Genomic DNA, 27,414 nt, shown 5'->3' on the forward strand with positions numbered 1-27,414 from the left:
ACACTCTCTCTCCCCTGGGACCTCGGCTCTGTCTACACTCTCTCTCTCCTGGGACCTCGGCTCTGTCTACACTCTCTCTCCCATGGGACCTCTGCTCTGTCCACACTCTGTCTCTCCTGGGACCTCGGCTCTGTCCGCACTCTCCTGAAATAAAGTCACGTTCTGCTCTTGTATCTCCTGCTCGCCCAGGCCCACGCCAATGGCATCTAAAGCCCCAGCCTCTCCTGGACACTCACCCTTCTGTGGGGCAGCACGGGCCAGGGCTCAGCTGCTGGGCCTCAGTGACCCAGCCTCCCCACACTGTCCTGAAGACACTGTTACTCAATGCACATGAAGGACGTGGCTGGCCTTCAGACCCTGTCCCGATGTCGGCGATCGTTGTCCTTTTTATGACACTAGGCATAGGAAGCCTCAATTCTTCCCTTTCCCTCCTCTGCCCTCCCTCTGCAGTCACTGACCGAGTCCAGTCATGCCCCCATGCCAGTCCCCTTGTTCCCGCTCGGGCCCCTCGGCCCTGCTCAGTCCTGTGTCAGGCGCTGCTGAGCCCTGGAGTACAAAAGGAAGTAGAAGCAGCCCCTGCCCTCAGGAGCTGATAGTCTGGGGGCAGACAGTGCACAGACAGATCTACACGTAGCAGGTGATAGATGGAATTAATCGAGAATGACAAAGAGGGGAAGGCGAGAAGCTGGGGAGGCTTGGGTGAAGGGGGGACTTAGAGGAAGCCAGAGAGTTAGAGCGGAGCAGGGAGGGCGTTTGGGGCGTGGGTGATGGCGGAGAAGGCGCCGGAGCCAAGAAGTCCTAGGTCTTGCTTGTGGTGGTGCCAGGAGCCCAGTGTCACAGCTCAAGAGCGTGGGTCAAGGAGGGCAGTGTCAGAAGGCCAGAGAGGTGGGAGGAGGCAGCTTTTGTCTTTGTTCTGCAGACCACAGGGAGCCCCGAAGGTGATTGAGTGGGGCCGGGGTGGCATGGGCAGACCCAAGCTTTGGTGGCCTCAGGGCCGGCAGAGCCTGGCAGCGCCTGCACAGGGCCGGATATGGGGGGCTTCAGGTCTGCAGTGGTGATGAGGAGGGGGCAGGGGGCCGCGGCCTTGGCTCCAGACTTGGGCCCTTCTCCTCTTTGCCTTGTCTGTATGACCGCCACTCTGAGACTCCCAGAGTCTGCCGCTGATGATGTCGCTGCCCAGAAGTCCCCTGTGGCTCCCTGGAGGGTGAGGCTGCAGAGTCCCCAGCCCGGCCTCTGAAGCCCCTCACTGTCCAGCCCCCACTCACTCGTCGCAGCTCCGCTCTTGTGATTTCCCAATGATAATGAACATGTGACGTGTGTTGTTGAGCCCGTCCATGCCGTGTCTGACTCCTCTGGCCCCATTTGGGGTTTTCCTGGCAAAGATGCTAGAGTGGTTTTACCATTTCCTGCTTCGGCTTATTTGCTGATGAGGAAACTGAGGCAGACCAGGTGAAGTGACTTGTTCAAGGTTACATGGCTAGCTGAGGAACATGAGTCTCCTGAGTCTACTGTACCACCATTTATATGATTATTACAATTTAAGTTATTCATATTAGAATAAATATGCCACACGATATAATAAGCACCTAGGTCATGCTGTGGGTTGGGAAAACCTGAGTTGGGAATGTGGCCACAGACACTTCCTAGTGGTGTGACCCTGAGCAGGCCATCTCACCTCTGCCTGCTGTTTCCCCTCCTGTCACCCAAGTTGTTGTCAGGCTGAGATGTGAGGGGCTCGGCACAATGCCTACACACAGTAGACACTTACTAAATGCTTATTCACGGCCTTGTTTTCCCTTCCCTCCTGCACTCTCCTTCCCCTTCCTGCCAGCCTCCCTGCCGCCCTCAGTTACAGCATCCCATCCCCTCTGCATGGCACTTAGCCAGCTGTCCACCAGGTGCCCCCCGCAGGCTGGCGCTCCCTCATGCGATCACCACCTGTGCTCTTGGCGTGTACTTGCCAGTGAGCAGAAGCTCGGTGAGGGCAGGGTCTGCTTCCTGTCTGCTCCAGGAGCCTGGCCCCCCCACCCACAGAAGGGCAGTCAGTCTTTGTGGGATTGACTTGAGAGGGTCAGCTCCAGGGTGGATGCCGCCCTTCTTCACCTGGGCCTCCCTGGCCTCACTTGTGCCAGGTGACTGGCTCCACTTGGCCTCTGCCCCCTTTGCTCCCATTTCTGCACTGCCTCTGGGCTTGGGCAGGAGCTCCCTTGGCTTTGCTTTGGTGAAGCAGTCAGTAGGGATTTGGGGAATGAAAGAATGAATGAATGAATGAACGTATGCATGCACGAGAAAGGCTCGAGAGCCTGCATCCAGGCAGGTCGTGCTCAGAAACTGCTTCTCTCTCCGGCCGCCATTGGCCTCTCTCAGCTTTGGTCAGGCCTGATGCTTCTTGTTGTCCATTGGAGCAGAGTGCCACGGGCTGCAGGGTGCTGCCAGCTCCAGGCCGGACACGGGCAGGGAGCAGGACGTCCCACGTCTTCGGGTGTCCATGGTGAGACTGTTGCTGGGAATCCTGCTTCTTTAGGGAGCCTCCTGTAGAGGCACTAGGCTGAGCTCGCTCTGGTGCTTGGGGAGGCGTTGCACTGGGTCCTTCAGCGTCCCTGGCCCCCTGGCCGCGCTGAGCTCGCGGCTGAGCCTGACAGTCAGCACCCTGCAGCCATGCAGTCATGAGGGGTGCGCACGTTGGCAGCTCTGTCATCACATGTGACTCATGTTCATGACTTTTGTGCTGATGAAAATGTGGTGCAGAGGCCTGAGTGTGAGCTCCGTTTTCCAGAGCTGCTTCCTCTTGCATCGCCGTCACCTCTCCCTGACTCAATGTCCTCCTCTGTAAAGGAAGAGCCATGAGCTTGCCCCAGCTGCCCAGGAGGCTTTCCTGAAGAAGCGTTTTCCGTGGTGTTGCCATGTCCCCATTAGCAGCGTCCTCTTAGATGCCCCCAACCTAGGCAGCCCTGGGGGAGGCAGGAGCTGGTGTGCCCCGTTTGGGCCCGTACTCTCTCATCCCTGGGCCTGCCAGGGGAGAAGCTGTGTCAGGTGCCCGCTCTAAGTAACCCGTGAGGTAGCATCCTCTCCTCCAGCTGTCCCAGGGTGGTGTGTGGGTTCTCACGGCTTCCAGGGGAAGGTAAGTGGTCACTAGTTCACAGAGAGGCTTGCACCTTGTGGGAGAGACAACCCGTGTCTCCATCCAGTGCCTGCCTGGGTGCTACCCTGGCTCCCGGGCACCAGCCCAGCCCCTGCCACCGATACGCCTTCCCATCAGATGCCGTGTGTCCCGGCAGCTGGCCGTCACTAGATTTGGCCCTCATTCCGCTCTTGGGTTGGCTGTGATGAGACTGTACAAGTGGGACCAGCCCCATTGTGCAGTAGAAGTTCAGGCTTCCGTTGCCTGGGAGGGGCAGGGCCGAGGACTCGAGCCCAGATCACTGGCAGGTCATCTGGTCCGGTTCCTTCGTTTCTCACACCTGGAAATCAAGGCCCAAGAACATTGGGTGCTTTGGATGCGCCTCATCTGCCCGCGGAGTCACAGATGCACCCGGCGGCCTCTGGATTTCAGGGGCTGGTCCTCTGCCCTCCCTGATGCCACGTGTGGACTTAAGGGGCTTGTCATTCATTGTCCTGCTGGTCTATGCACGTCCTGCTCAGAACAGCACTGCTGTTTAGTCTCTGTGACTCAGCGCTGCTTTACCAAAGCAGGGCACGTTTGTCCTCAAACAGAGCCCATGTTGGGGCAGCTGGGTGGCACAGTGAATAGAGCACCGGCCCTGGAGTCAGGAGGACCTGAGTTCAAATCTGGCCTCAGACACTTAGCACTTACTAGCCATGTGATCTTGGGCAATTAATATAAGTAAATTTACTTATGTTAATTATAATTTACTTTTATAATGAAATTTAAAATGAAAAGAGAAAGTAGTTTCTTGCCCCTCATTAGATTTAAATAAGACTTGAAGAGTTTTTGGTAGCTCTTTAACTTGCCCTTGGATCAGACCTGGAGGCCTATGGATTTATGACTGGGCTTTGTAAGTGGGTCCCTCGATTCTCCTGGTGGTGAGCGAGCTGAATGCCCAGCAGCCGCGGTGCCATATGCCGCTGCCACGTAGCCGTGAAACGCTCCGCTTTGTGCTGACACCGTCTCAACCACACACTATTGTTCGTTCCAGGTGATCTTTGGCAAGTCCAGCTGTTCAGAATTTTCAAAGGAAGCCTACACAGCTGTAGTGTATCATAACAGGTACCAAATTCGATGATTTCTTTCCAAGTCCCCCTTCCCAAGCACTTCCTCCTTAACATTACTCCAGCCTTTCCTGTGTTTTCTGTGTGTTGTACCTGAGTGTGCCAGATTCTAGAAAACTGATGTCTGGTTATGATTTCCTTCCTGTAGGTGCACACTGACTCTTTCTATCCCACACAGCAGCTCTGACTCCCAGACTCCCTGGTGGCTGGTACCGCGGGAAGAGAGAACCATTGTGCTTACTGAATCTGCTCCACACTCAGATTGTCTGACCTTAGCCGGGCTGTCTCTTACTTATGTCTAGTTGGCTGCCTGTCAGATATTTCACATCCAGAATGTCCAAACTTTAGCCGTTTTTCCATCAGAGTGACAGTGTGGAACATTGGAGAGGGTGCTAACCTTGGGGTCAGAAAGACCAGGGTTCAGACTCTGACACTTCCTAGCTATGTGACCTTGGATGATTCACCTTTGTCTGCCTCAGTCTCCTCACCTGTAAAATGGTGAAATTGGATTCAGTGGCCCCCAAAGTCGAGGGACTTTGATTCTGTGTTCCTCTGTTCCTGCCTTCCCTTGGTCCGTCTCACCAGGGGGCAGTGGCAAGACCAGTAGATACAAATGGACTTTCCTAAATCTTCCTTTTCCCCCAGCATTTTTCCCTGTAGTCAGCCTACCTCATGTCCCCAAGAAGAATGTGTCCTTCAAGGCTCAGCATGGCCTCAATGACCTCTAGACGCTTCCAACTCCTGTGTTCTCTGATGGGCCCCTTCCTTCTTGTGGAAGCCCTTCCGAGACCTCGTCCCCCGACTCTCCTTTGGGCTCAGACATTCTTCCTTCTTCCCCCAGCTCCTGGTCAGAGCTCAGGTCTCCCCTTTTGCACACAGACACAGGGCACAGAAGGCAGGTGCCCACCCTGTCTGTCCCCAGGCCACAGTCCTTCCTCATCACCCACCCTATCTGTCCCCAGGTATCTGGGGACATCACCTACCCCCCTTCTCCTTTGACTGCGCCCTCCCTGTTCTCCTGGGTTGGCATCTCCTCGCCTGCTTGGACTATCTTCTTAGGGACCAGTGCTAGCCTCTGCCTTCCTTCTGCCTCCCAGGCCAGGGGCCACACTCCTCCCTCACACCTTAATGACCTCTGGGTGCCTTCACTGGGTGCGTTCAGGTTTGCAAAACCCTTTATAAGTAGTCAGTAAATATTGATTAAGCACCTGCTGTGAGCCAGGCACTGAGGATACCAGGAAAGGCAAAGACATTCCCTGCCCTCGAGGAGCACCCAGTCTGATGGAGGAGATGACACGTGCAAGTAGCCGCGGAGAAACAAGCTAAAGACAGGATAACCTGGGGATGGTCAGTGGGAGGGAGGCACTGAGGAGTGGCCGGGGCATTGGGAGAAGCTTCCTTCTTGTACAGAGGGGGTTCCATTGGGCTCTCACAGCAACCCTGGCAAATGAGGAAACTGAGGCAGCCAGAGGTACGTGGCCAAGGTCAGACAGCTAGCCAGTGTCAGGCAGGATTTGAACTCCAGGCAAGTGCTCTAACACCGAGCCGCTAAGCTGCTGCCCGTGTGTCCTGGCAGCCCTCGAGGCAGACTGTCCTGCAGCATTCTCGTTCTGCATCTCCACAAGCAGTTCTGTGTCCAACTTGCTGATTTCCATTCATTTTGCCGTCCCCTCAGTTACTTTGGGGTCACCCTTGTTTCCTTTCTCCCCCACCTCCTCTATCCAGGGGCAGAAGTCTGTCCCAGCCCTCTGTGTCCTTGTTCTCCCTTGGCCCCATTCTCTTCCTGCGGCCAGCATCCTGACTCAGGCCCTCCTTGCATCTTGTCTAGCCTGGCCCTTCCTAGGGCATCTGGAGCAGTGCCCACATAGCTTCTTTCTGCTTGGTCTCTCCAATGTGCTGTGATCTTTCTCATCCATCTGCTTAACAGACCAGCTGGTAAAGATTCCCTTTCTTCTTCAGTAAGTGAGGCCCCGGCTCCTTAGCGGACAGTCAGGGGGTTCCTGTACGCGGGGCCCTCTGTCCCTTTCCTTCCCTATGGGTCTCCTGTGTATCAGCTGAAGGGGATCATGTTTGGACTCCACTTCAAAGCCGGCTGTGGGATCTCCTGCCTCTACCTGTTGGCTTAAGCTGTTTCTTCTGACCAGAGTGCCTGCCACCTCTCCGTGTCAGGATCCTGCCCGTACACGCTGTATGTGTGCATCCCAGAGACCACAGAGCCTTTCCTGACTGGCCCCAGTCTGTCCTCCTCTGAACGCTTGTGCCCTGTCTGCTGACCTCTTTAGCCTTCTGTTGAGCTCTTTGTCTCATGTCTGAGGTTGTGAGGAAAAAGGCAAGATGCGTGAGGACTGACAGGAGGCCAGGACAGGAGCAGGGCAGAAGCCAGATTAAAGATGGAAGGGTTCAGGCACTGGGGGCAGACACGATTTTCAGGAAGTTCTTTCTGTAAAGAGAATGAGATGGGTGGAATGGCAAGTTGAGTGCCGTCAGAAGGTCCAGGGAGACATCATCAGAATTCAGCTCGTTTGAAAGCAGGGCAAGGAAGCAGCCGAGGGAGGAACTGCACATGCCCGAGCAGAGATGATTGGAAATGGGATCCAGAATCTAGCTTTAGGGAGCCCTGCAGCGAGAATGGTGGGCTGTGCTCTAGGCCGTGAGATGTAAGGGCTTCTGCCCGGGACGTGTTGGGGGCCAGAACTGGAGCTGGGTGGAAAAGAGAGGAGAAGGTGTGGACCTTGGGGGAGTGACAAGGGAGGAGATGCGTGCAGAAGAGAAGGGGGCATAAGCGAGGGCTGGTTTCTCCCTTGCACAGTGCCCGCTACCCAGTGGGTGCTTCCTAAGTAAATCTTTGTCGACATGAATCGAGAGATTGCCTTGCCCTGCAGCGGGGACCAGCCAGTGTGAAGTGCGGCGGATTTGTGGGAGGTAGACTCAGTTGGAATATCGATGGATGCACAGGAGCTTGGGAGCCAGAGCGGAGGAGGCAGAGGGCAAGGGCTGCCCGGAGTGGAGGAGTGCCCGTGCAGGAGTGGAGGACGTTCTAGGCCAGTGAGGACTCTCAGGGCAGGGATCAGTGAATTCCTCAAGCAGCATTCCTTCCCAGGTCAGCTTTAGTATGGAGGCTCCTGAAGCCTGCAGGGGACAAGATGTGGCAGAAAAGGGATGAGTGGGTGCTCCCGTGGGAGTGGAATAGGCCTGGGCCAGTTAGGACCAGAAATCCTGCTGAGTCCATACTAGCTTCCGATTGATTGTGAAACAGTTATGGACATTCGGCCCGTGATGTTGAGGGTTGGCTCCCAACTCTAAGCCTGAGTGTCATGGAGGTTAATGAGGTTTTCTCCAAAAATGTCCCAAGCTGCTACTCAAACACAGAATCCTGGGCCAGGCGCTGTAGGAGCTTAGCAGGAATCTCTGTAATTCCATAGCAGCTGAGAACAAGACTCACCCAGGAGGCCCACAGAGGTGCTTTTTAACTGTTCATTGTAGAAGAAGGAAGAAGCGTACCGTGATCACGGGAAGCTTTTTGTGCCGTGGACCCCATGTGACAGCACTTTTTATATTCTGGAAGAAACAAGGACGACAGTGAATATAGAGCAGACTTCACCCACGCGGATCCTTTCCCCTCTTTCCCAAAGGACCACTGAAGAAGGATTTTAAAATTGCAGCATTCTGGTCTTTTTGTTTGTTTTGTTTTTTAATTTTCAGAGGCTAAGGCCCTATAGAAATACAGTTTAGGAGTGTAAGAAAGTATCTTTCCTTTTGTGTCCTTTGAGCGTGTTGAGATGAGCACATAATGATAAATATTGTTAGAAACTCCACGAGTGACGTTAAACTAAACATTGTATCTGTGCTGTGCTTCCAACCTTTAATCAGAGCTTCTTTGTTTTCTGTTAAGATCCCCAGATTTCCATGAAGAAATTAAAGTGAAACTTCCCGCCACCTTAACCGACCACCACCACCTGCTTTTTACCTTTTATCACGTGAGCTGCCAGCAGAAGCAGAACACCCCCCTGGAGACTCCAGTTGGCTACACGGTGAGCACGCTTTACTCAGTAGTGTTGACAAGGAGGGAGTATTGTACGTGAATGATGACATCATTTAAGCTGTTACTGGATGTAAATATCATGGTTCTAATAATTACTGTTTCCAAGAAGAAAAAGATTTCTTTTCTTCTGTGGTCACAAGTCTTCTTATAATTATAACCCCCCATATGCTGGGGTCCTATACTAGGGGAAGCCAACTTAGAACCATCATTTTGGTTTTCCAATAACTAAAGCCCTTTTGGGATCAGACGAAGACACACCTTCTTTGTACCAGATAATGTTCTGTCATAAATAGGGTCTTTTCTAATAGAGACCAGTATTTAAGCTGTTGTTTCCTTTTCTCTAAAGTGGATACCAATGCTTCAGAATGGACGGTTGAAGACTGGTCAGTTTTGTTTGCCTGTCTCCCTGGAAAAGCCACCTCAGGCTTATTCGGTGCTCTCTCCTGAGGTCAGTATCTCTCATGTTGACATTTAGAGAAATTAAGAAAGAAGTAAAAATCCACAGAAAATAGGGAAAAAATTCTGCTTGGCTGGTTTGTTGAGGTGGATCTTGTTCTGAAACATACTGGTTCTAATCGCTTGAAGGAGTGTGATTTCATTGGCGTGAGCGCTCCTTCTGCCCCTAGGGTTGACAGCCTTAACAGCCCTTCCTGGGCAGACACTCTGGGAATTTCTGTGGCTAGAAATACACAATCTTTTCTGCCCTGAGCCAGGTTGCCCCAGTCAGGAGGCCTGTTGGTGGCGGCCATTTGGCTTGGGAGCTGGTCCTGCTGAGATGAAGGCCCACAGCAGCTTTGCTCTGGCCTCCTCTGCAAGGGCTACAGACTGGCTTTGTGCCTCTGTTGCTGTGGACGGTCTGTGAAAACTCCAGCTAGAGGGAACCATCAAAAATGGTTTGTTCCAGGCTTCCTTTCAGTTCCCAAGCTGCATGCCTCGGAGCTTGTGTCTTTCTGGGAAGGCCCAAGGAGGCTAAGCTCCATTGTGACAAGCCTGTTCTTTGGTGATTGACCCCAAATTGAGATAAATCATTATGAAAACATGTAACAATAAAACATTTGTTTACAAGAGTCTAATTTCCAGGATCGCGCCTTTATGGGAAGTGAATTTATAGCCTCCTGGTCATTTAGTCCTGTGTATCTAACAGATACTTCATCAAAAGAGCCTTCAGTAGAAAATACATTGTTGAGCAACTTCCAGCTCTCCCCATGACTGCACTGGCCAGTGCTGGGGCAAAGTCAGACAGGAATGCTGGGGATGCCCCCTCTTGCTCTGCCCGCCAGGAGGCCCGATCCCCACGGTCAGCAGCCAGGGGCCCCCACCCTCTCCCTGCCCTGTTTGAGAATTCCCCCGTATTCAGATGGCAGGGCAGATCCTGGCCTGCTTCCGACCCACCGACTCCTCGGAAGAGGAAGGCGAGTCAGCTGGATAAGTGAATTTAAGCCTATCTTGTGAAAGCTTTATTTTGATACGATTTGTTTTCATTCCCTCTTCCCTCATTCTCTACCCAGTGTTGCCCATTGTCATAAAGGAAAAAAGAGTTCCACAGCCCTGAGTCCGTCAGCCAGTTCTGGAAGTGTTTCCATGCCCGTAGACCCTGCTCCCCACCTCTGCCCAGAAGGGAGAGCACTTCCCCTTTGCTCATCTGTAGAATGGCCTCACTCCTAGCACCCGCCTTCCAGGGTCATTGTGAGGGCCGCTGACATAATGTTTGCAAAGTGCTCAGCCCAGGCACAGCAGGCGCTTGGCAGTTGCGTGTCTCCTTTCTTCCTCCTCTCCGGGATGGGCTTGGCTTCCATGGCGCGCCATGCTGAGGGGCACCCGAGAACACACCTGGGGCGGACGGTGATGATGGGGCAGACTGAGGCACGTTTAGCTGGGGCTCCAGGGAAGCCCGGAGGAGGGAGGTAGCGCATCCCAGGCGGGGGTGGGGGGGAAGGCGTGTGGTGGAGCGGATCGGCTGTGCTGTGCTGTGCTCTGCTGTGGACGTGGCTTTCACGTAGACTGGGCAGTCATTGTGCTGGTCACTCGTTACAGGTGCCTCTCCCCGGAATGAAGTGGGTGGATAACCACAAGGGTGTTTTCAATGTCGAAGTGGTTGCTGTCTCTTCTATTCATACCCAGGTGAGTGTGCAGGGAGTCTGTGATCAGACCTCATTTGTATCGTACACGACTCACTGTTTACGGAGGGATTTCACAAAAGGATTCTGTGTAAATAAGCACATCTCTTCAAGGCTCTGGCTATAGGCTCTGCTTGAGCGGCTGGGGCTCCCGCTTGTCCTTTTCTCACTGATTGCATTCTGTCCCGTGTGCTGGCGGATGTTGCTGGTCCTGAGTTTGACTGTCCTGTTGACATAGGACCGTGAGTCCTATGAGCAGTAAGTATTCTGATCTGGTGGACAAAGCGGGAGAGTATTTTACCACGATTCAGTCCTGTGGCTCCTTCCAGGAGGCCTGGGCATGCCACAAAATTTGGGTTGACATAGCAGATGTGTGACCCTGGACAAGTCCCCGACCCTCTCAGTGGCTCAGGGAATCAACTCTTGAAGATTGCAAGTTGTAGAATTTGAATCTGTCTGCGTTGGTAGAGGGAGTGCTTCACTGGCACTGGTGAATTCATGGGTCAAGCAAACGGCATTGTACCTTTGGTACCTTTAAGATACTGTTATGAAAATAATATACCCTTGGAGAGAAATTCTTTCATGATGAAGAAAGTAGTATTTTAATAAGATTATCGACCTAGATTATGTAAGAGCAGCCAGATGGCACCGTGCTTAGTGCATTGGGCTTGGAGTCAGGGAGATTCATCTTCCTGAGTTTGAATCTGGCCTGAGACACCAGCTGTGTGGCCCTGGGCAAGTCACTTAACCCTGTTTGCCTCACTTTCCTCATCTGTAAAATGAGTTGGAGAAGGAAATGGCCAACCCTACTTGGGGACCTCAGTCTACATGTTGACTTTCCCTCAGCCACACGCAGACATAGTCATGCTCTTACAGTCACCTGTGAAGGCACCGTCTGCGTGTCTCAGCATTCTGAGGTCTCCTCCTCCGTCTCCCGGCTCTGTGTCTCTCCCTCTGTCTCCTCTCATGTGTCTTTGCTCTCTAGCCTCGTCCTTTCCCAGGCCTTCTCCCCCTGTGGCTTACCTTGTTGAGGTGACCCCCACCACCTGTGCAGGTGACCCCTTCTGTCCATTTCTCCTCTCCTCCCGGGCTCTCACTTCTCCTCAGCCTCTCCCTCTACTCTTCGTAAACGTGCTCTTGTCTCCCCATCTTCCACAAACACTCATTGGATCCTTCCATCCCTGCTGAGGAGCAGCCCACTTCTCTTCTGCCCTTTGTGGCTAAACTCCTGAGAAGCCATTTATGCAGGGGCCTCCACTTTCTCTCCTCTCACTCTCAACCCCTTATAGTCCTGCTTCTTCCAAAGGCACCGGGGATCTCTTAGTGGCCTTTCCCCAGGCCTCATTCTCCTTGGCCTCTCGGCAGCCTCTGCCACATCCATCACTCTCTCTCCTGGCTCACCTCCTCTGCCTCCTTTTGGGGCCTCCTCCAGATCATGCCCTCTGATCACAGGGATTCCTCAGTCCTATCCTGGGCCCTTTGCTCCTCCTGGTGAGCTCATGAGCTCCCCTGGATCTCATGCCCATCCCCACCTGGCCTGCCCTAGTCTCTCATCTCTGGCTGTGTTCAGAGGTTCAGACTGGGTGTCCTGTCTCCTTTGCCCTCCCCACCTGCCTTCACCGTGACTGGCTTCTCACGTCCAGTCTGTCCCCAGGCCCACGGCTCTCACCTCTGCGGCATCTCTCGACTGCTCCCCTTCTCTGACGCTGCCCCCGCCCTGCATCTCTGGCTGCCTTTCAGAATCTTAGACTGACCCATCTCCCCCTTCCCTGGCGCTCTGCCTGAGCCTTCCAAGCACAGGGTCTGAGCCCGGGGGTGTCAGTGGGTGCTCTGCGTGCCCGTCACCTGCTCCTTGGTTCTCTTCTAGGACCCTTACCTGGACAAGTTCTTTGCTCTGGTTAATGCCCTGGATGAGCACATGTTCCCTGTGCGTATAGGGGACATGAGGATCATGGAGAACACCTTGGAGAATGAGCTGAAGAGCAGCATTTCTGCGCTGAGCTCGTCCCAGCTGGAGCCGGTGGTGCGCTTCCTTCACCTGCTGCTCGACAAGCTGATTCTGCTTGTGGTGCGGCCGCCGGTCATTGCTGGCCAGATAGGTAACGTGGCCAGTGTGAGCTGACCCAGTGGGCGGCTCAGCACGAGTCATGGGCCTGTCAGGAGGGAGACCAGCTTACATTTTGGATGGGGAGTGGGGAGACAGAAGGCATAATAAGTTATTTTAGTACAAAATAATACAGTATGAGTGCATGAAAAAGTGCCCCCTGAGGCTTGAGGCAAAAGAACTTTGTGGATCAGACATCAGGGAAAGCATGTGAAAGATGAGCTGGGTCTGAACGAGCAGAGAGGCGAAGGAAGGCGTTCTAGGACTGAGAGAATGGACATACCGAGAGACCAGAAAATCTAAGCCGTGTTCAGAAAGAGGGAAGGACTTGGTTACCTGGAGTATTTCGGAATGAGGCTAGAAAGACAGGGTCCGATGGAAGACTTGGACAGACAGTGACCGACTGACCACGGTGGAAGCTGAGGAGGTAGAGATGGCAGGGCTCGGGAGCAGGGTGGGTCTGTGGAGTGAGGAGTTGGAGGTGATGCCAGCATCACACACCCTGAAGACTGACAGAGTGGTGCAGCCCAGACCAGAACTGAAGATGGTTCTTTGGGGTGAAGTCCAGGAGTTCTGTTCTGAACAGCCCGCGTTTGGGATGTCTCCAGGACATATGGCGTGAAACGTTCTGTGGGCATTCAGTGGTGTGGGAGAGGTGCTTGGGAGAGTGTGAGGCTGCCTAGAGAGGATCGTTAAATCTATGGGCACTAATGAGATCCCCATGAGAGGAGAAGGAGAGAGAAGAGACCCAGGGAACAGCCGTACTTACAGTGTGGGTGGTGGTACCACAGAGGCGACTGAGAAGGAGAGATAGTGTCAGAGAGAGGAACCCAGGGAGAGAGATGGAAAGAAGCTCTGTGTTCAGAGACCCAGAAAGGACACCTCTGTAGCTGTGGTAGCTGCATTTGTGAGTGTAGAAACCTCTGGCTTGTGAGCTCCTGGAAGGCACTGCTTTATCCCCTGTGCATGGCACACAGCAGGCGCCTAATAGAGGTCTGATGACTAGACTGCACATGCCCACCGGGGCAGCATATTGGGATGTGCCAGTCAGGACAGCTGATGTGCTTAGGAGAGCCCATATCTGTGGGCTCCAGTGATGTCGGCGTTTAATCTCCCCCTGCCCTCCTAGAGGCAGAGAGGGTGGAGATCCAGCCCTTATGTTCCGACTGCCCAAATAACACAAAGCTTTTCTCCTTGTCTTATCAAGTCAACCTTGGACAAGCATCTTTTGAAGCGATGGCTTCCATTGTCAATCGCCTGCACAAAAACTTGGAAGGGAGTCAGGACCAACATGGCCGAAACAGCCTCCTGACATCGTACATTTATTACGTTTTCCGCCTGCCCAATACTTATCCCAACTCGCCATCACCAGGTACTTGATTCTTTGGCACTGAGCTGACAGCGGGTGAGCTTGGTGGCATTTACTGCGTTATTCTCGGGTGGGTGGAATGCCTGCATGATGATCTGGGAGGCTGGACAGTGAGCAGGGCACCTCGCTGGCCATGCCCAGGACTCCTCATCTGGGATTTTGGTCTCCCTTTTGGCAAGCAAAGCTAAATACAACCTGATCCTGGGTTGGAGAGGAACATTTGTTTACTCGACTCTGATCAGACCATTGGATTTTTTGTTTGCATTTCACTAAAGATGCTTCTATTCATAAGTTTGAGAACCACTCTTTGTCTGTGGTGGTGCGATCTGAAGGTCAGAGACAGCCACCCAGAAGAGACCTTTAGGGACTGCCTGCAATGTGATAATCAAGCCCCACGTCTGGAGCACTTCTGCCCTTTTCCCCCTAATTCCATAAGGCACATGCCATTCACACTGCCAGTGTGTTCCTGGTGTGTTTTCCCAGGCGATCTGTGATTCACTGGTAGTGCCATAATGATTGACCCTTTCCAGATAACGGTAGTGCTAGGCATGTGCTTTATAGTTACAGTGGGCTTCCTATTGGGAGTCCTCAAGCCAGCAGATTTTAGTTTGTTCAACTCAAAAGACCTTCTCAGGTCTTGTTTTTAATGAAGGAGAAGGGCCTTTGGCGGCCTTTTTATTTTCCTTGAAATCTAACCAGGGGAAAAAAGTAATTCTTTGCAGCAAGTCTTGGGGGAGATGTCTTCTTGACTGGTTTTGTAGATAAAAAGCGTGAGTGGCAGAAGGGGGCATTCCCTGGTGGGTGATGAGAGGGCCTGGAGTCGGAATGATTCTCTGCCCATCCATTGACCATGAGCCTGTGGTTATAACTAAGAGGTCATGGGCATTTGCATGGGAGGTCATAGTAGAACCCTCATGTTTCTGTTCCTCTGTTGAAGTGGTTAAAATGGAAGTCTCTTTAACCAGTGACCGTTTGGTCTCCCGTGTCAAAGGTCTGTGTTTTTCTTCTCTACATCCAGTGGTTTTCCTTTAGATGCAGAGGTCATTCATCTTCATGCTGAAATTTGAAGGAAGGAGTAAAAATTTAATCAAGCTCTTTGAGGGTCTTAAGCCTTTTCTGATGGATTTCTGTTTGTGTGATTATATGCTGTTTCATGATCCCCTGAAGGACCGGGGGGCTTGGGAGGATCCGTGCACTACGCCACGATGGCTCGATCTGCTGTGAGACCTGCCAGCCTTCACTTAAATCGCTCCCGGAGCCTCAGTAACAGTAACCCAGATATATCTGGGACTCCTACATCTCCAGATGACGAAGTACGCTCAATCATTGGGAGCAAGGTAAGCTGACACACGCCGTGTGTTTCCATGAATTTTGTTTGCATTTTATGAATAGTGTGAAGGAGGAGAAGTGTTCAGCTATTGGCAGTCTTGTTTCTGAGGTGCTTTGGAGTTGCAAATAGCTGAGAATTAGGAGGTATTGTTCTCCAAGCAGATAATTTAATTTTTTCATGTTAATGGTAAATATCCCTATTATCACAAACTACCTAATGTACTTTGTAGAAAACATAGTCTCTAAAGAGCCCAAATCTGTCTGCCAGATCTGGTCATCGGGGCCAGGAATACTGAAGCCAATCTAATGCAGATCAGCGTGTAACAAGCACCCTCTTGTGTTAGCCAGATCTCTCCTTTCTCATTTAAAAGCTGTCAGGTAGACCATGCACCCCTAACCTTCCCCTGTCCACCCCAGTGCCTTTAAGCTTGGGACCCTCTGGAGCCTGAGACAAAGGCACTGTTCTGGGCACTCTCAGTCCTTTGGACAAAGCCGTGCCTGGTGACCCATTATAAACTTATTTTGGCTAATAAATGCTTGTTTGATTGCATTGAATTGAGGTGGGCTCTTGTCCCACAACTAGACCTTTGCTGTGTGGCCTTTACTGGTGGGAATGGCATGATTGCCTTGCTCTAGGGCACGATACCATTATGGGAAGTTTGATGGGGGTGGGCTCTGCACATTAGGGTCCTAGAGAGGAATTAATAAGTAGGAGGCCCCTATTAATAGCTTGTCATTGCTGGCTGATGAGACCAGTGTTTAGCAGACCCCCAACTTGTGTGGCTAGAGAACCTTAGAGACCCCTGACCCATCTGCACATCACAATAACAGTGCTTTCCCCAGTCAGCCTCTGGTTGATGTCTGGTTGAACACCATTCCTTTTTGAACAAGCCTGTAATTTCTTAATCAGAAATGCAGGCAAATTATTTAATCTAATAATTTTAAAATTAAAAAAAGCCCAGGACTCTCCGCCTATAAAGTCCCACTTAAACATCTCCTTACTTAGGCAGTCTCAGCCTTTTGTGAGGGGCCTGAGGGAGAGCCGAGCACAGACTGTCCACAGACTAGACACCGGCGGCTGCACATGCTTGGGCTCCCAGGAGACCGTGCACATGGGACCTAAATCGTCATCTTGGCTCTCACGGTGTGGTGAGAAGTCTGCTCCTTAGGAAGCTCTGCCAGGGAACAGGATGAGTTGAGGGCTTCATTTCATTTCTAAACTTGAAAGTGAGACAGACCTTGGGTCAGCCTGAGGCAGCGAGTTCTAGGTAGAATGCTCTGGATGTCTGTGAGGCTGGCATCATGTTACCATTGAAACCCCAGGAGCGTCACTGGTCCCAGACCTCTCCTGCCAAGGCTTGAGAGGTGTCAGGCCAAGAGATAGGAAAGACTTGAGAATGATTCCATCCTTAATTCAAGCAGTACCTTAGCAGTGAGTATGTCAGGCCTGGATGTTCCCCGCTGAACACCTGTCACTGCTTTAGCTTAAGTGAAATGACAGCCTGGGGTAATTGCTATTTCAGAAACAAGCGTTATAAGTGGATGGTGTTGCAGAGGGTTTTGCCGTTGTGTGATGCCTTTTGGTTATAGGGTATTTAACAAAGTAATTAGGATACAGCGCTGGATGGAGCCACTTGATGAATGTCTGTACAGTTTTCCATGGTCCTGCCGGTGATGGGGAGTCATCAGACTTCCCCGAGCAGCGCGATAAAAAGCATATTTGGACGGAGAGGAGAGGCCAGGCAGGCAGGCCGAAGCTGGTGCAGAAATCAGGGCCAAAAGGGAGTGGGGTTCCTTTGGGGGCGTTTAAGTTCAACTCCGCTCTCTTCTTAGGCAGGCTAACAGCTGTCCCTCCAGGCATGGTGGGACACGTGCTTTTAAGAAAGGAAAAGACAAAACTTTGAGATTGTAAAAACCCCAAATTTTGTTCTTTTCTGTCACCAAAAATATTACTTATTATCTGTTTTACATATTTCAGATTCATTGATAAGGAGAAAACATTTTCCTTTCTTCATTCATATAATATGAATGGAAGACTTTAAAGTCAGTAATTAGTGAACTTTACCAAAACCACTGAAAATCTGAACCCAAGCCAACGTCTTTGTGGCATCAATCAGTCAACAAGCATTTATTAATTGCCTCCTGTGTGCCAGGCCCCGGGCTGGACACTAGGAATGCAGTGACATGAATAAGGCAGGCTTTTCCATGTACCATATGGGTATATTAAAAACAAGACTCTCCAGACATAGGCTTGTTTCACTCCTAGCCCTTCTTCTGGGCTGACATCACCAGGCCGTTTGACCACAGAGCAAACAGCTGGGCCAGATGGCTGGGGACAGGCCTGGAAAAAGAAGAGGGGGCAGTGTGGGCTTCCTCCTCAGGCTCTTGTCTACCCTCGAACCCAGTTCTCCTGGCCCCAGGATGGGCTCATGGCCTTCAGAGTCCGTCAGACCTGGGAGAGGCAGGATCAGGGAAGAGGAGACTTAAGTCAGGACGTGAGGAGCATCCTGCACGAAGGCCTTTTCCTAATCATCTCTTTAGCAATAGAATGAAATGAAAAGCCTTCCAAAAATAAAGAGTAAACTTTATGGAAAGGAAAGAAAAGTAACAAAGTGGCTCACAGAAGCCTTTTTAACCCCCGGAAGAGAACAGAAAGAAACAAAGACCAGTGGGACAGCTTTGAGAAGAGCATCACAGTCACATTCTCCTGCGCTGCTTCCTGTGTGGAGAAGGGTGCCATGTGTGTTAAGTTAAGAATAAAAACCATTAACCCAGCAAGAGCAGGGATATCCTTGTTCAGGGCTTTTATGCCCCTTGGCCCTGCCAGCTTTGCCCCCATTCATCCACACAAACTTTGAGCCCTCGTTTTATACTGCTTAGATTGTGCCCATTTGAAAAATAAAGCTTCAGGCTCTGATGTCTCAGATTGGTTTTTTCATAAATAGAAATTGAGAACATTATATTAGTCCAGGATGGGATTGAATACTTTTTTTGTAGTGTCTTACATAGTAGGATGTAATCAGGTAACTTGAATGAACCAAGATACTTGACAAGTGCCTAAAAACATTGGTTCCTTTAACAGTACTAATAATGAAAGACATGTTTGCATTGAACACATTAATTCTTAAAAGACTGGATTTCTTTAAGAATTCTCTATAGCATGCAACATGTAATCTTTCTTTCCTTTCCCAACTGCTTTCTATTATATGCTTAGGGCTTAGACCGCTCCAATTCCTGGGTTAACACTGGTGGTCCAAAGGCTGCCCCATGGGGATCCAACCCCAGTCCAAGTGCAGAGTCAACACAGGTGGTGTCTACAGCATCAGAGGTTTCTTTATTGGCTGCTGATATTTCCCTCTAGAACGTTACTTTTTAGTCCATACTCTGGTTTCAGTGGCTTGCTTTTCTCAATTTTGGAAAGTTCATGATTTTTTTTAATTAGCACATTTCCCCCACCACGTGCATGCATGATACCGCCAACGTCTCAGTAATGTCCCCTCCCCACCACTCCCCTTCCCCACTCTTGCCTACATTTCTGTGGATGCTGCTTATGGACTTTGGGTCTTCGTTAGGTCTAGCCCCTGTCTGGTGGGCTTGTTCTCACTCCTATCTGCAAAACCACAGTTTTCCACTTTGATTTAAAGTCTCTAATCATCTTACCACTTTTGTAAAATATTTAGTATCTTGTCATATTTACATAACACCCATGAGTAAAAATGGTAATAGACTAAAGCTGAATTTAAACTGAAAGATCAAGAGCCAAAAGCAAAGATACGTTTTAATTTGTATTGTGTTGCAAAGGATGAAATTGGTAGTAACTTAGTTGAAGTAGTTGAAATCACTGATTTAGTTCTAGTTGCCTGCTGCTTTTAGATACTGCATGACATAGAACATACATCTCAACTGTCTTTGATCTAGGAAGAAAAGTTAACTTTAACTCCCAAAATGCTCACTCATAATTATCATTACACATGGCATTACAATATAGCATGCCATTCCTAATGCGAGAATTTGTGCAACTGTGCCCCGCCAACAAATAAACAAAAGCCCTCCAAACTTTTTTAGTGTTGATTGGGCAGAATTGTTTGACTATTTGTTCTTTGACCATTGAGAAGTATGTTGCTTTTTTTTTTTAAGTTGTTTTTTTTCTTACTGGATATGTGCATGTTTACAGACTACAGCTATGAACGTTTCATTCTTTGCAGCAATAGTTATGTGTAGTTCCATAAAAATACCCACATTTCCTTAAACCTATTTTAGTGCATTGAAGGCATTTGAACTTTCTTTTATACATTGTTGTCAATCTGTCTGAAGCAGCTCAAGATGGTGGATAGCAAACTGGGAAGAAAAAAATGCTGTTTTTTGACAACAGAAATTAGAGCACATGACTGAGAAGTATTGAAAGTTGTGCATTATCCTTGAGCTGCAGTCACCCACGTGGACTTTAATGTTCTGTCATCATTCATTCATCTTCACTCCATAGGCAATGGATCGAAGTTGTAACCGTATGTCTTCGCACACAGAGACGTCAAGTTTCTTACAAACATTAACGGGACGTTTACCAACTAAAAAGGTAGATTCGAGTGGAGACAATTGATCTTTGGGGGAAAACACCATCAGATTTGTCACTGTTCTTTAGACAGTTGGCAGACAGGCATATTTCCAGCAGAGCCTCAGGCACCAGATCACCGGCTCTGGGCTCCCCTTGCTTCCTCGGGGGCTGGGGGCTTGCTCTGCCTGAAGCATGCTCTCCGATCTGAGAGATAATGCGCTGGGCTGGACGCTTTACTCAGAGACTGGTGGATTAAAGCTTAGTCATTTAATTTCACTGCAAAAATGTATCAACCCTTAATACTGCTTCTGTTTTGTGTTTAAATCTCCAGGGAAAGGAAGATGAGTTAGAAAAATTGTCACTCTTAGTAAGATACGTTAATTTGCTTCCCTCGTGCACAGTCCTCGTTAGTCCTTTCTCGTATTAATTAATATGCACTGATTTGCAAATTGCTTTGTATGCATATCCATTATGCTTTAAGAATGAGGAAGGAATTTTGTATTTTTTTTTTAAATGAACTCATGTTCCTGATGACATGGAAAATAAAGGCCAGATTTTCAAAGGTGTCACTTAAATTGTGCCAGCAGAGTTGGTGAAGGATGCCGCGTGCTGTCCGTTTGGGCCGCAGACCAGAGCTTCTGCCTGTCCTGCCGGCACTGGCTCAGATCTGTGGCACAATTTAAGGGCCTTGCCCATCCGGCCTCACAGAGTCCCATTTTGTCCCAAGAGGCCGTGCAGTGTTTTCAGTGCCACCCCCATTGTCTCACATGGTCGCACGGTCGTTTCGTTAATGGACGTCTTCACTGCATCTCCAGATTGGTCATGTGCCTTCCTTTGCTTCTTTCATCATTTTCCTTGTATTTTTTGTCTCGGTGTTGGCATCGCCCCCTGAGCTCTGCACCTGGCGGTGCGCCCCTCTGTTGACTCTGCCTTTCCTCCCCGGCAGCTTTTCCATGAGGAGCTGGCCTTGCAGTGGGTCGTCTGCAGTGGCAGTGTCCGCGAGGCTGCTTTGCAGCAGGCCTGGTTCTTCTTTGAGCTGATGGTGAGCAGGCCACACGTGGGGCATCCTCCGGGGCAGAGGGTTGGTCATTTACCAGGTCACGGGGAAACAGGAAATGCCCTGAAATCAGCCAGCGTGAAAGAAGGAAAGCAGCCCCAGAGTCTGCAGCGTCTGTCCTCATTCCAGTAAGTGTCCGTGACTGGCGCCTCCTATCCTCTGCAGGTGAAAAGCATGGTCCACCACTTATATTTCACCGACAAGCTCGACTCTCCGAGGAAGAACCGCTTCCCAGAGCGCTTCATGGACGACATCGCCGCCCTGGCCAGCACCATTGCCAGCGACATAGTCTCGCGGTTTCAGAAGGTGAGGGCGATGTCGTTCTGGTCCCAATCCAGCCCCAGGATGAGTCGGGCTTTGCAGCCAGTGTCCTTTTAATTGTTTTCTGTCCTTCTCTTTCCTAGGACACAGAAATGGTGGAGAGACTCAACATGAGCCTGGCATTCTTCCTCAATGATCTTCTGTCCGTCATGGACCGAGGCTTTGTGTTCAGCCTGGTCAAGGCCTGTTACAAGCAGGTGAGACGTGGCGGGTGGCTCTCTCCAGGCAGGCGGGCGCATGGGGGCTTGGAGTGGGGTGGCTCCGACCTCCTGCTCCCCAGGGTCTGCCCTTCTCCCACCAACCCCACGGTTCTCTTGGCCTCCAGGTGTCTTCGAAGCTCTACTCGCTGCCAAACCCCAGTCTCCTGGTGTCCTTGAGGCTGGACTTCCTCAGGGTCATCTGCAGCCATGAACATTATGTCACCCTGAACCTGCCCTGCAGCCTGCTCACACCGCCGGCCTCGCCTTCCCCCTCTGTGTCTTCTGCCACGTCTCAGGCAAGTGGAGGGGAGGTGGGAGGGGACCGGGAGGCAGGCGCTGGGCCTCTGCGCACCCAGCGTTGTACAGGGGGCCGCGGGTGCACAGACCAACTGAGCAGCCTGCCCACAGCAGGCTTGCGGGCTGGGGAGGAGTCTTGTACACCCGTGGAAGAGGACGGGAGCATGCATGTGTACATGCAAATGAAGCATTTACTGAGAGCTTACAGTATCCCAGGCACTCTGGCCTTTGCAGAGCTCACAGTCTGATGGGAGGGGCCAAGGGTCCCCTGGTCCTTTCAGCGCAGCAGCAAAACTGGCACGCAGGCCTCTTCTTCCACGTCCTTCCCACTGATGAGATCATTAGAGTCTCACGTTGAGCAGTTGGACAGGACCTGTCCCTTCTGGGCCTCCCGTAGCTGTGGCCGCAGCCCCTGCAGGAGCAGCCCCCAGGCAGCGTCCCAGGATGACGGCCAAGGCTCCTGAGCTGTCCCCAGCACGATCTGAAGAGGGCGGAAATAGTGGTCTGCCTCCTGGCCCATGCTCTCTCTCCCTCAGAGAGCCCTCATGCTTCAGCTGGACTGGCCGGCCTGCCTGGGGGTGATGGCATTCCCCTTGTCCCCAGGGACTGCTTTCCCACATAATGACTGTAAGGCGTCTGCTGAAAGCAGGGCTAGTGGGCTGGGGGTGGGGGTGAGCTGGTGCCACCCTTTGGGCTTTTGTGTTCTTCTGCCTTTTGGGAATACACACACACACACACACATATGCCTGTGTGCACACACACACATTAAGCTGTGCAGAAGGACACATTGGCCTCTTGGGTGATTGAGACTGGTCTTATGTGGGAGCTAATGCTTACTCCAAACTCTGCAGGAAGTTCAAGGCCCTGTTCAGGATAGGGAGGAGGAGGAGGCCATAGAAGGGCAGAAGGGCCCTTTGGCCTGGGTGGGGCAGCATGGGGAGAAGTAGAGTCTAAGGAGACAGGAAAGGGAAGTTAGAGCAAGGCTGTAAGAAGGTTAGGTATCAGAGGGGCTCCACATGGACTGTACTGTGGAGGCCCTGGGGTTCCCTTGGACCTTAGTGAGTGGGGAGCGAATAGTGTCCTTCCAGAAGGTAACTTTGTCAGGAGCCTGCTGGGATGGGCCAGGTGAGAGGCAATGAGGCTGGTTCAGCCAGAGTCCTGAAAATATAGGAGAAGTCCAGACCGCAGAAAGCAAAAAGGAGAAAGGAATGGAAAGAAAAATTCATTCTTGTTGCCAAGAAAGAAATACTGGTCCAGGTGCATTAACTTCTATTCGTTGGTTGTTTCTGAAAGAGTTTTATCATTCTCAAAATTGGAATTTCAAATGTTGTAGGCATCCTGGAAAACTCAGGGTGGCTGTTTGGTTTAGAACTCTTTGGGTGGTTATTCTAGGACTATTGTATCAGGATGTTGTGTTTACTGAGCACCCTTGTTGGGACAAGCTTGTGGTCTGCCCACACCTCACCTTCCATCTTCTCTTGATTACTCAGCAATGGCCATGGGTTCAGCACCATCTCTGTGCAGCACCTGCCAGGGCTCTTCAGAGCCCTCACTCACCCATTTCATGTACCAGCTCTCCCAGCTGGATGGTGTTCCATAGGCATTCCATACTCAACACATCCAAGATGGCACTTGGCGCCTTCCCCAGCGAAGCCTGGCCCTCCTCTACACTTGGTGTTTCTGTCAGGGATGCCGGCTGCTGTGCATTCCTCCCTTGTGCAGTCTCAGACTCACCCTCATCTCTTCCCTCATTCTTTTTGATCCCAGCGTCTGACAGGCTGCCAAGTATCTTCTCCCAGGTCTCCTCCATATACCTACCCAAGTAATCTCTTTAAAGCACAAATTTGGCCATGTCCTGCCCCTCCTCAAGGAGCTCCAGGGCCTATGGCCTCAGAGTTAAAAAACAAGCCCTTCCTAGATAGGCTGATTGCACATGAGGATCCTGCCATTCTGTCTGCCATCCCTGCTGTGGTGCCACCTCCTGAGAGGCTCCCCTGGCCATTGTCCCATCCCTGCCCCCAGACAGGTGCCCCACTCCTTCCCTCTCTCCCTCCTCCAGTTATCCAGGACATGCTGCTCCTTCCTAATCCATGGGAGCTCCTCGAAGGGAGGGACTGTTGTTTTTAAGCTTTGTCCTTGTATCATCAGCCCCTAGAGTTCCCTGCACAAAGGATGCACTTTAAAAATGTACGTTGGGGGACTGCTAGGTGGTGCAGTGAATAGAACACTGGCCCTGAAGTCAGGAGGACCTGAGTTCAAATCCACCCTCAGACACTTAACACTTACTAGCCATCTGACCTTGGGCAAGTCACTTAACCCCAACTGCCCTCCAAAAAAAAAATATGTTGGTATGTTGTTGGACATGGTCAGTGTGAGACTTTGCTTTGCTTGGCTGTGAGCATCTGTTACAAAGATTTTTTTCCCACTGTTGGGAGGGAACGGTTTCTTAAAAAGGAACAAATGTGTTGGGCTGGCTTCGCATAGAATCCTCATGCATTGCAGACCACTGTAGCCACAGAGGATTGTTTAGTAAAATGGCATTTTCTTTTCTAATTCTTTTTACTAGTGGGTGGCTATGCAAAAACACCTCCCTCGTGTTTTCCAGGATGCATGTGACATTGAAATTCTGATCTGGGGAATGCTAAACAGTTTCTGTCACCATGTGCCTAAGGCTGTGTTGAGATTATAAAAGTAAGCATAAAAGAGGGCAGATGCCTAGGGAACTAAGAAGGACTGATCTTATCTTAATTATCTGAGCTGTCTAGATTTTACATGTGTAGGTTTGGGTTGTTATAGTTTGTTTAATTCCTAAAAGAAGCAAACCATATTTAATTATTACAGGTAACTGAGCAGTATTGAAAAGAAAAAAACTCAGAGAATCATTGCAAACGTCTATGTCCTCACTTAAATAAAAGTTAACGTTATTGTTTTACTGTTCTATGTAATGTTTTCCTCTTATTGACTAAAATTAGACTGTCACATAAATCCCCTTGCAAATCTTCATTTCAAGGATCACCCAAACAGAAAATAAATTTTAATTTTAATGATTGAGGGGATATATGCAGAGATGCTTCTTTACTTGCTGAAGAATAGTAAATCCATGATGACAGTTTTCTATAAATGACGTGAAAACCCGGTCATTGAGTTATTTCTGGGTTTCACCATCAGGGGCAATAATATATTTATTAGAAATGAAAAAAAATCGCACATGAGCTCAATTAAAACTCCTTGAATATACTTGTAACCATTTGCCAAGCAAGTGTAGTCACTGGATTCCTTGGGCTCTCCCTGCTGCTCTGAAAGGATCGGGAAATGAACAGTTCTCTTAGTGTGTGAGGCTCCCTTTAAACACTTCATGATTTGCACTCTGAGGAGAATCAATAAGCAAATCTGGGTTTCGGTGTTTGGTTTTTTGTGTGTATTTATATGTATCCTTTTATATCTGTATTGTTGCTGTTAAAAAGTTTGTTTTTAAGTAAAAATGTTCTCACCAAGAATAAAAGAAACTTGAAGAGGGGTGGGGTGGTTGGCTCAAGGCCCCTTACTTTTATTCACCTTGGAGCTAAAAAGTTGAAAGAAGGATCTCTCCTCTCCCCTGAAGGTGAGGGTCCCCTTTCTTCAGCCCTGCTGCCCTTCTTACACTGCCTCTTTGGGTTTTTCCACAGAGCTCTGGATTTTCCACAAACGTCCAAGACCAGAAGACAGCAAACATGTTCGAGCTATCCTTGCCCTTTCGCCAGCAGCATTACCTGGCAGGGCTTGTATTGACTGAGCTGGCAATCATTCTAGACCCTGATGCAGACGGGTAAGGCAGTCTTTGCTTGGAACAAAGGGTTTTGCTGTCTGGGGCCAAAGAAGTGTCCTTCCCATCTCTTTGTTGTCTGGAGCTGAGTTCTAATTCTGGTTCTGCTGCTATGTGCCAGGCACAGGGCAAACCCCTGAGAATACAGATAGAAACAGAAAGGTCTCTGCCCTCAAGAAGCTCCCACTCTAGTGGGGAACCCTGAAGGAGAGGAGTGAAGCCCCCCATGTAGTAGGATATGCTAGAGAGCTGGAGGAGAGGCTGGAGAGAAATGAAGGCCCGGTAAGCCTGGGCACTTTTCCTAAAACAGACTTCTGGGAGGAGCCAGCCAAGCAGAGGAAGGGGCCAGGTGAGAAGCCAGGGGCAGCATAGCCCTCTGCCAAGAGCCAGGAGGGGAGCTTGGAGAAAGAGTGCCAAGAGCCTTCTCACTGGACCTTTGTGGAAGAAGCATCTATTGATCCTGCACCGCTGTTGGTGAGGACCGACTCCTCCCTCCCTTCAGAATCCTGTTCAGGCCAAAAAGAGGTGCACATGTTGTTCTGGGTTGCTTATCCAGGGCAGTGCCAGGCGCTGGCATTCAGGGGTGGACGGTGGGTGTGTCAGGCTGTATTGGCAGAAGCTCTTTGTGCAGCTGCTGGGATTCGGGGTGAGCCCAGACAGCTCCACACCAGAACCACCAGTAGCTCCCCTTGTTTGCTGAGATGCAGAGTGTTAGGCTGGGCTCTCCCCATGCTCCCCTCACAGCGAATTCTGGAGTGGCCGAGCAGCAGAGGTCTGAGTGAGACATTCTTCCAGCCCAAGACAAGAGAGGAGGCCAGACTGAGAGACCCAGGGGAGGAGGCTGGATGGGACTAGGTGGTAGATACAGAAGTGCAACAGCTTCCGAAACTCTCAGTTAGGAGATGGTAGGAGACCTCACAGATCCTCAGAAAGAAGGCGGGGCTCCCCTGTGCTGGCCCTGGGTGCAGGGCCAGGTGCTGTCTGGCAGCTCCATTGCCAATACCATGTCTAGGCAGAGAGGAGGGGCACTTTCAGTCAGGAGGGAGTGGAAGCCCTCAGGGGCAGCATCACTTCTAGATCCAGGGAATCAGAACCCGAGGGGCCTTGTCGCTTCTGGTTCCAAGGGAGAAGGGGCCCTGAGGAGCAGTATCAAATGTAATCTCAAAGTATCGGGCACCCTTGCTGGGTAAGGAACAGAGTACAGACCAAGAGAGCAGTGACCATACATCTTCACAGGCCATACCACCTTGGAAACACTGAAAACTTTCAAATGCCTAGAAGTAGCTCTGAAGACAGCAGTGCAAAAAAGCCTGAAGCTTGAAATAATGCGCCTCCACCCCTCTCACTGGGAACAGAGCCCAACACTAACATAAAGTCCACAACAAGAAATAGGGTGGGAAAATGAGCAAACAAAAAAAGAACCTGACCATAATAAACTTGTGTGGTGATAGGGAACATCAAGAAACAAGCTCATAAGAAGATGGCACAGTCAGAACAGGTATAAGCAGAGCATCAAAGAAAAAGTTATAGAAAAATATGTGACACAAGCCAAATGAGAATTCCTAGAAGAGTTAAAAAGATTCTTTTCAAAATTAGAGTGACAGGAGGAAAAATTAGGTAAAGAAATGAAAGAGTGGTTAGGTGGTGCAGTGAGTAAAGTGCTGGCCCCGGAGTCAGGAGGATCCAAATTTGATTCTGGCCTCAGACACTTAACACCCACACAAAAAAAAAAAACTAGCCATGTAACCTTGGGCAAGTTACTTAACCCCAATTGCCCTCCAAAAGGCAAAAAAAAAAGAACTAGGAATGGTTCCTTTCTCCCCACCTCAGGGGCGGCTTGGTGGCGCAGTGAGTAAAGTGCCAGCCCCGGAGTCAGGAGGACCCAAGTTCGGTTCTGGCCTCAGACACTTAACATCCACACACACAAAAAAAAAACTAGCTGTGTAACCTTGGGCAAGTTACTTAACCCCAATTGCCCTCCAAAAGGCAAAAAA

The 27,414-nt window shown here is 50.5% G+C and overlaps 1 protein-coding gene across 6 annotated transcripts in view; it reads left to right on the top strand.

Moving 5' to 3' along the window:
• The window catches only part of LOC138165277 (dedicator of cytokinesis protein 7-like), a 327,550-nt gene that overhangs the window by 260,112 nt on the left and 40,024 nt on the right, over positions 1-27,414 (top strand). For 4 of the 6 annotated variants that reach the window (XM_069093430.1, XM_069093431.1, XM_069093432.1 and 1 more), the window contains exons 17-29: positions 4,158-4,228; positions 8,123-8,261; positions 8,619-8,720; positions 10,307-10,393; positions 12,257-12,488; positions 13,701-13,865; positions 15,030-15,199; positions 19,675-19,764; positions 20,690-20,785; positions 20,966-21,106; positions 21,205-21,318; positions 21,447-21,617; positions 25,284-25,423. In XM_069093430.1, coding sequence (XP_068949531.1) covers positions 4,158-4,228; positions 8,123-8,261; positions 8,619-8,720; positions 10,307-10,393; positions 12,257-12,488; positions 13,701-13,865; positions 15,030-15,199; positions 19,675-19,764; positions 20,690-20,785; positions 20,966-21,106; positions 21,205-21,318; positions 21,447-21,617; positions 25,284-25,423 — 1,718 coding nt within the window. Of the gene's footprint in view, positions 1-4,157; positions 4,229-8,122; positions 8,262-8,618; positions 8,721-10,306; positions 10,394-12,256; positions 12,489-13,700; positions 13,866-15,029; positions 15,200-18,405; positions 18,499-19,674; positions 19,765-20,689; positions 20,786-20,965; positions 21,107-21,204; positions 21,319-21,446; positions 21,618-25,283; positions 25,424-27,414 lie in introns of those variants that run through there. The other 2 variants (XM_069093434.1, XR_011169325.1) reach the window with 2 other exon arrangements.

The sequence above is a fragment of the Petaurus breviceps genome, unplaced genomic scaffold, assembly GCF_028583685.1.
Source record: "Petaurus breviceps papuanus isolate PSGF00001 unplaced genomic scaffold, PetGlider_PUasm1.0 208, whole genome shotgun sequence".
NCBI classification, from domain to species: domain Eukaryota; kingdom Metazoa; phylum Chordata; class Mammalia; order Diprotodontia; family Petauridae; genus Petaurus; species Petaurus breviceps.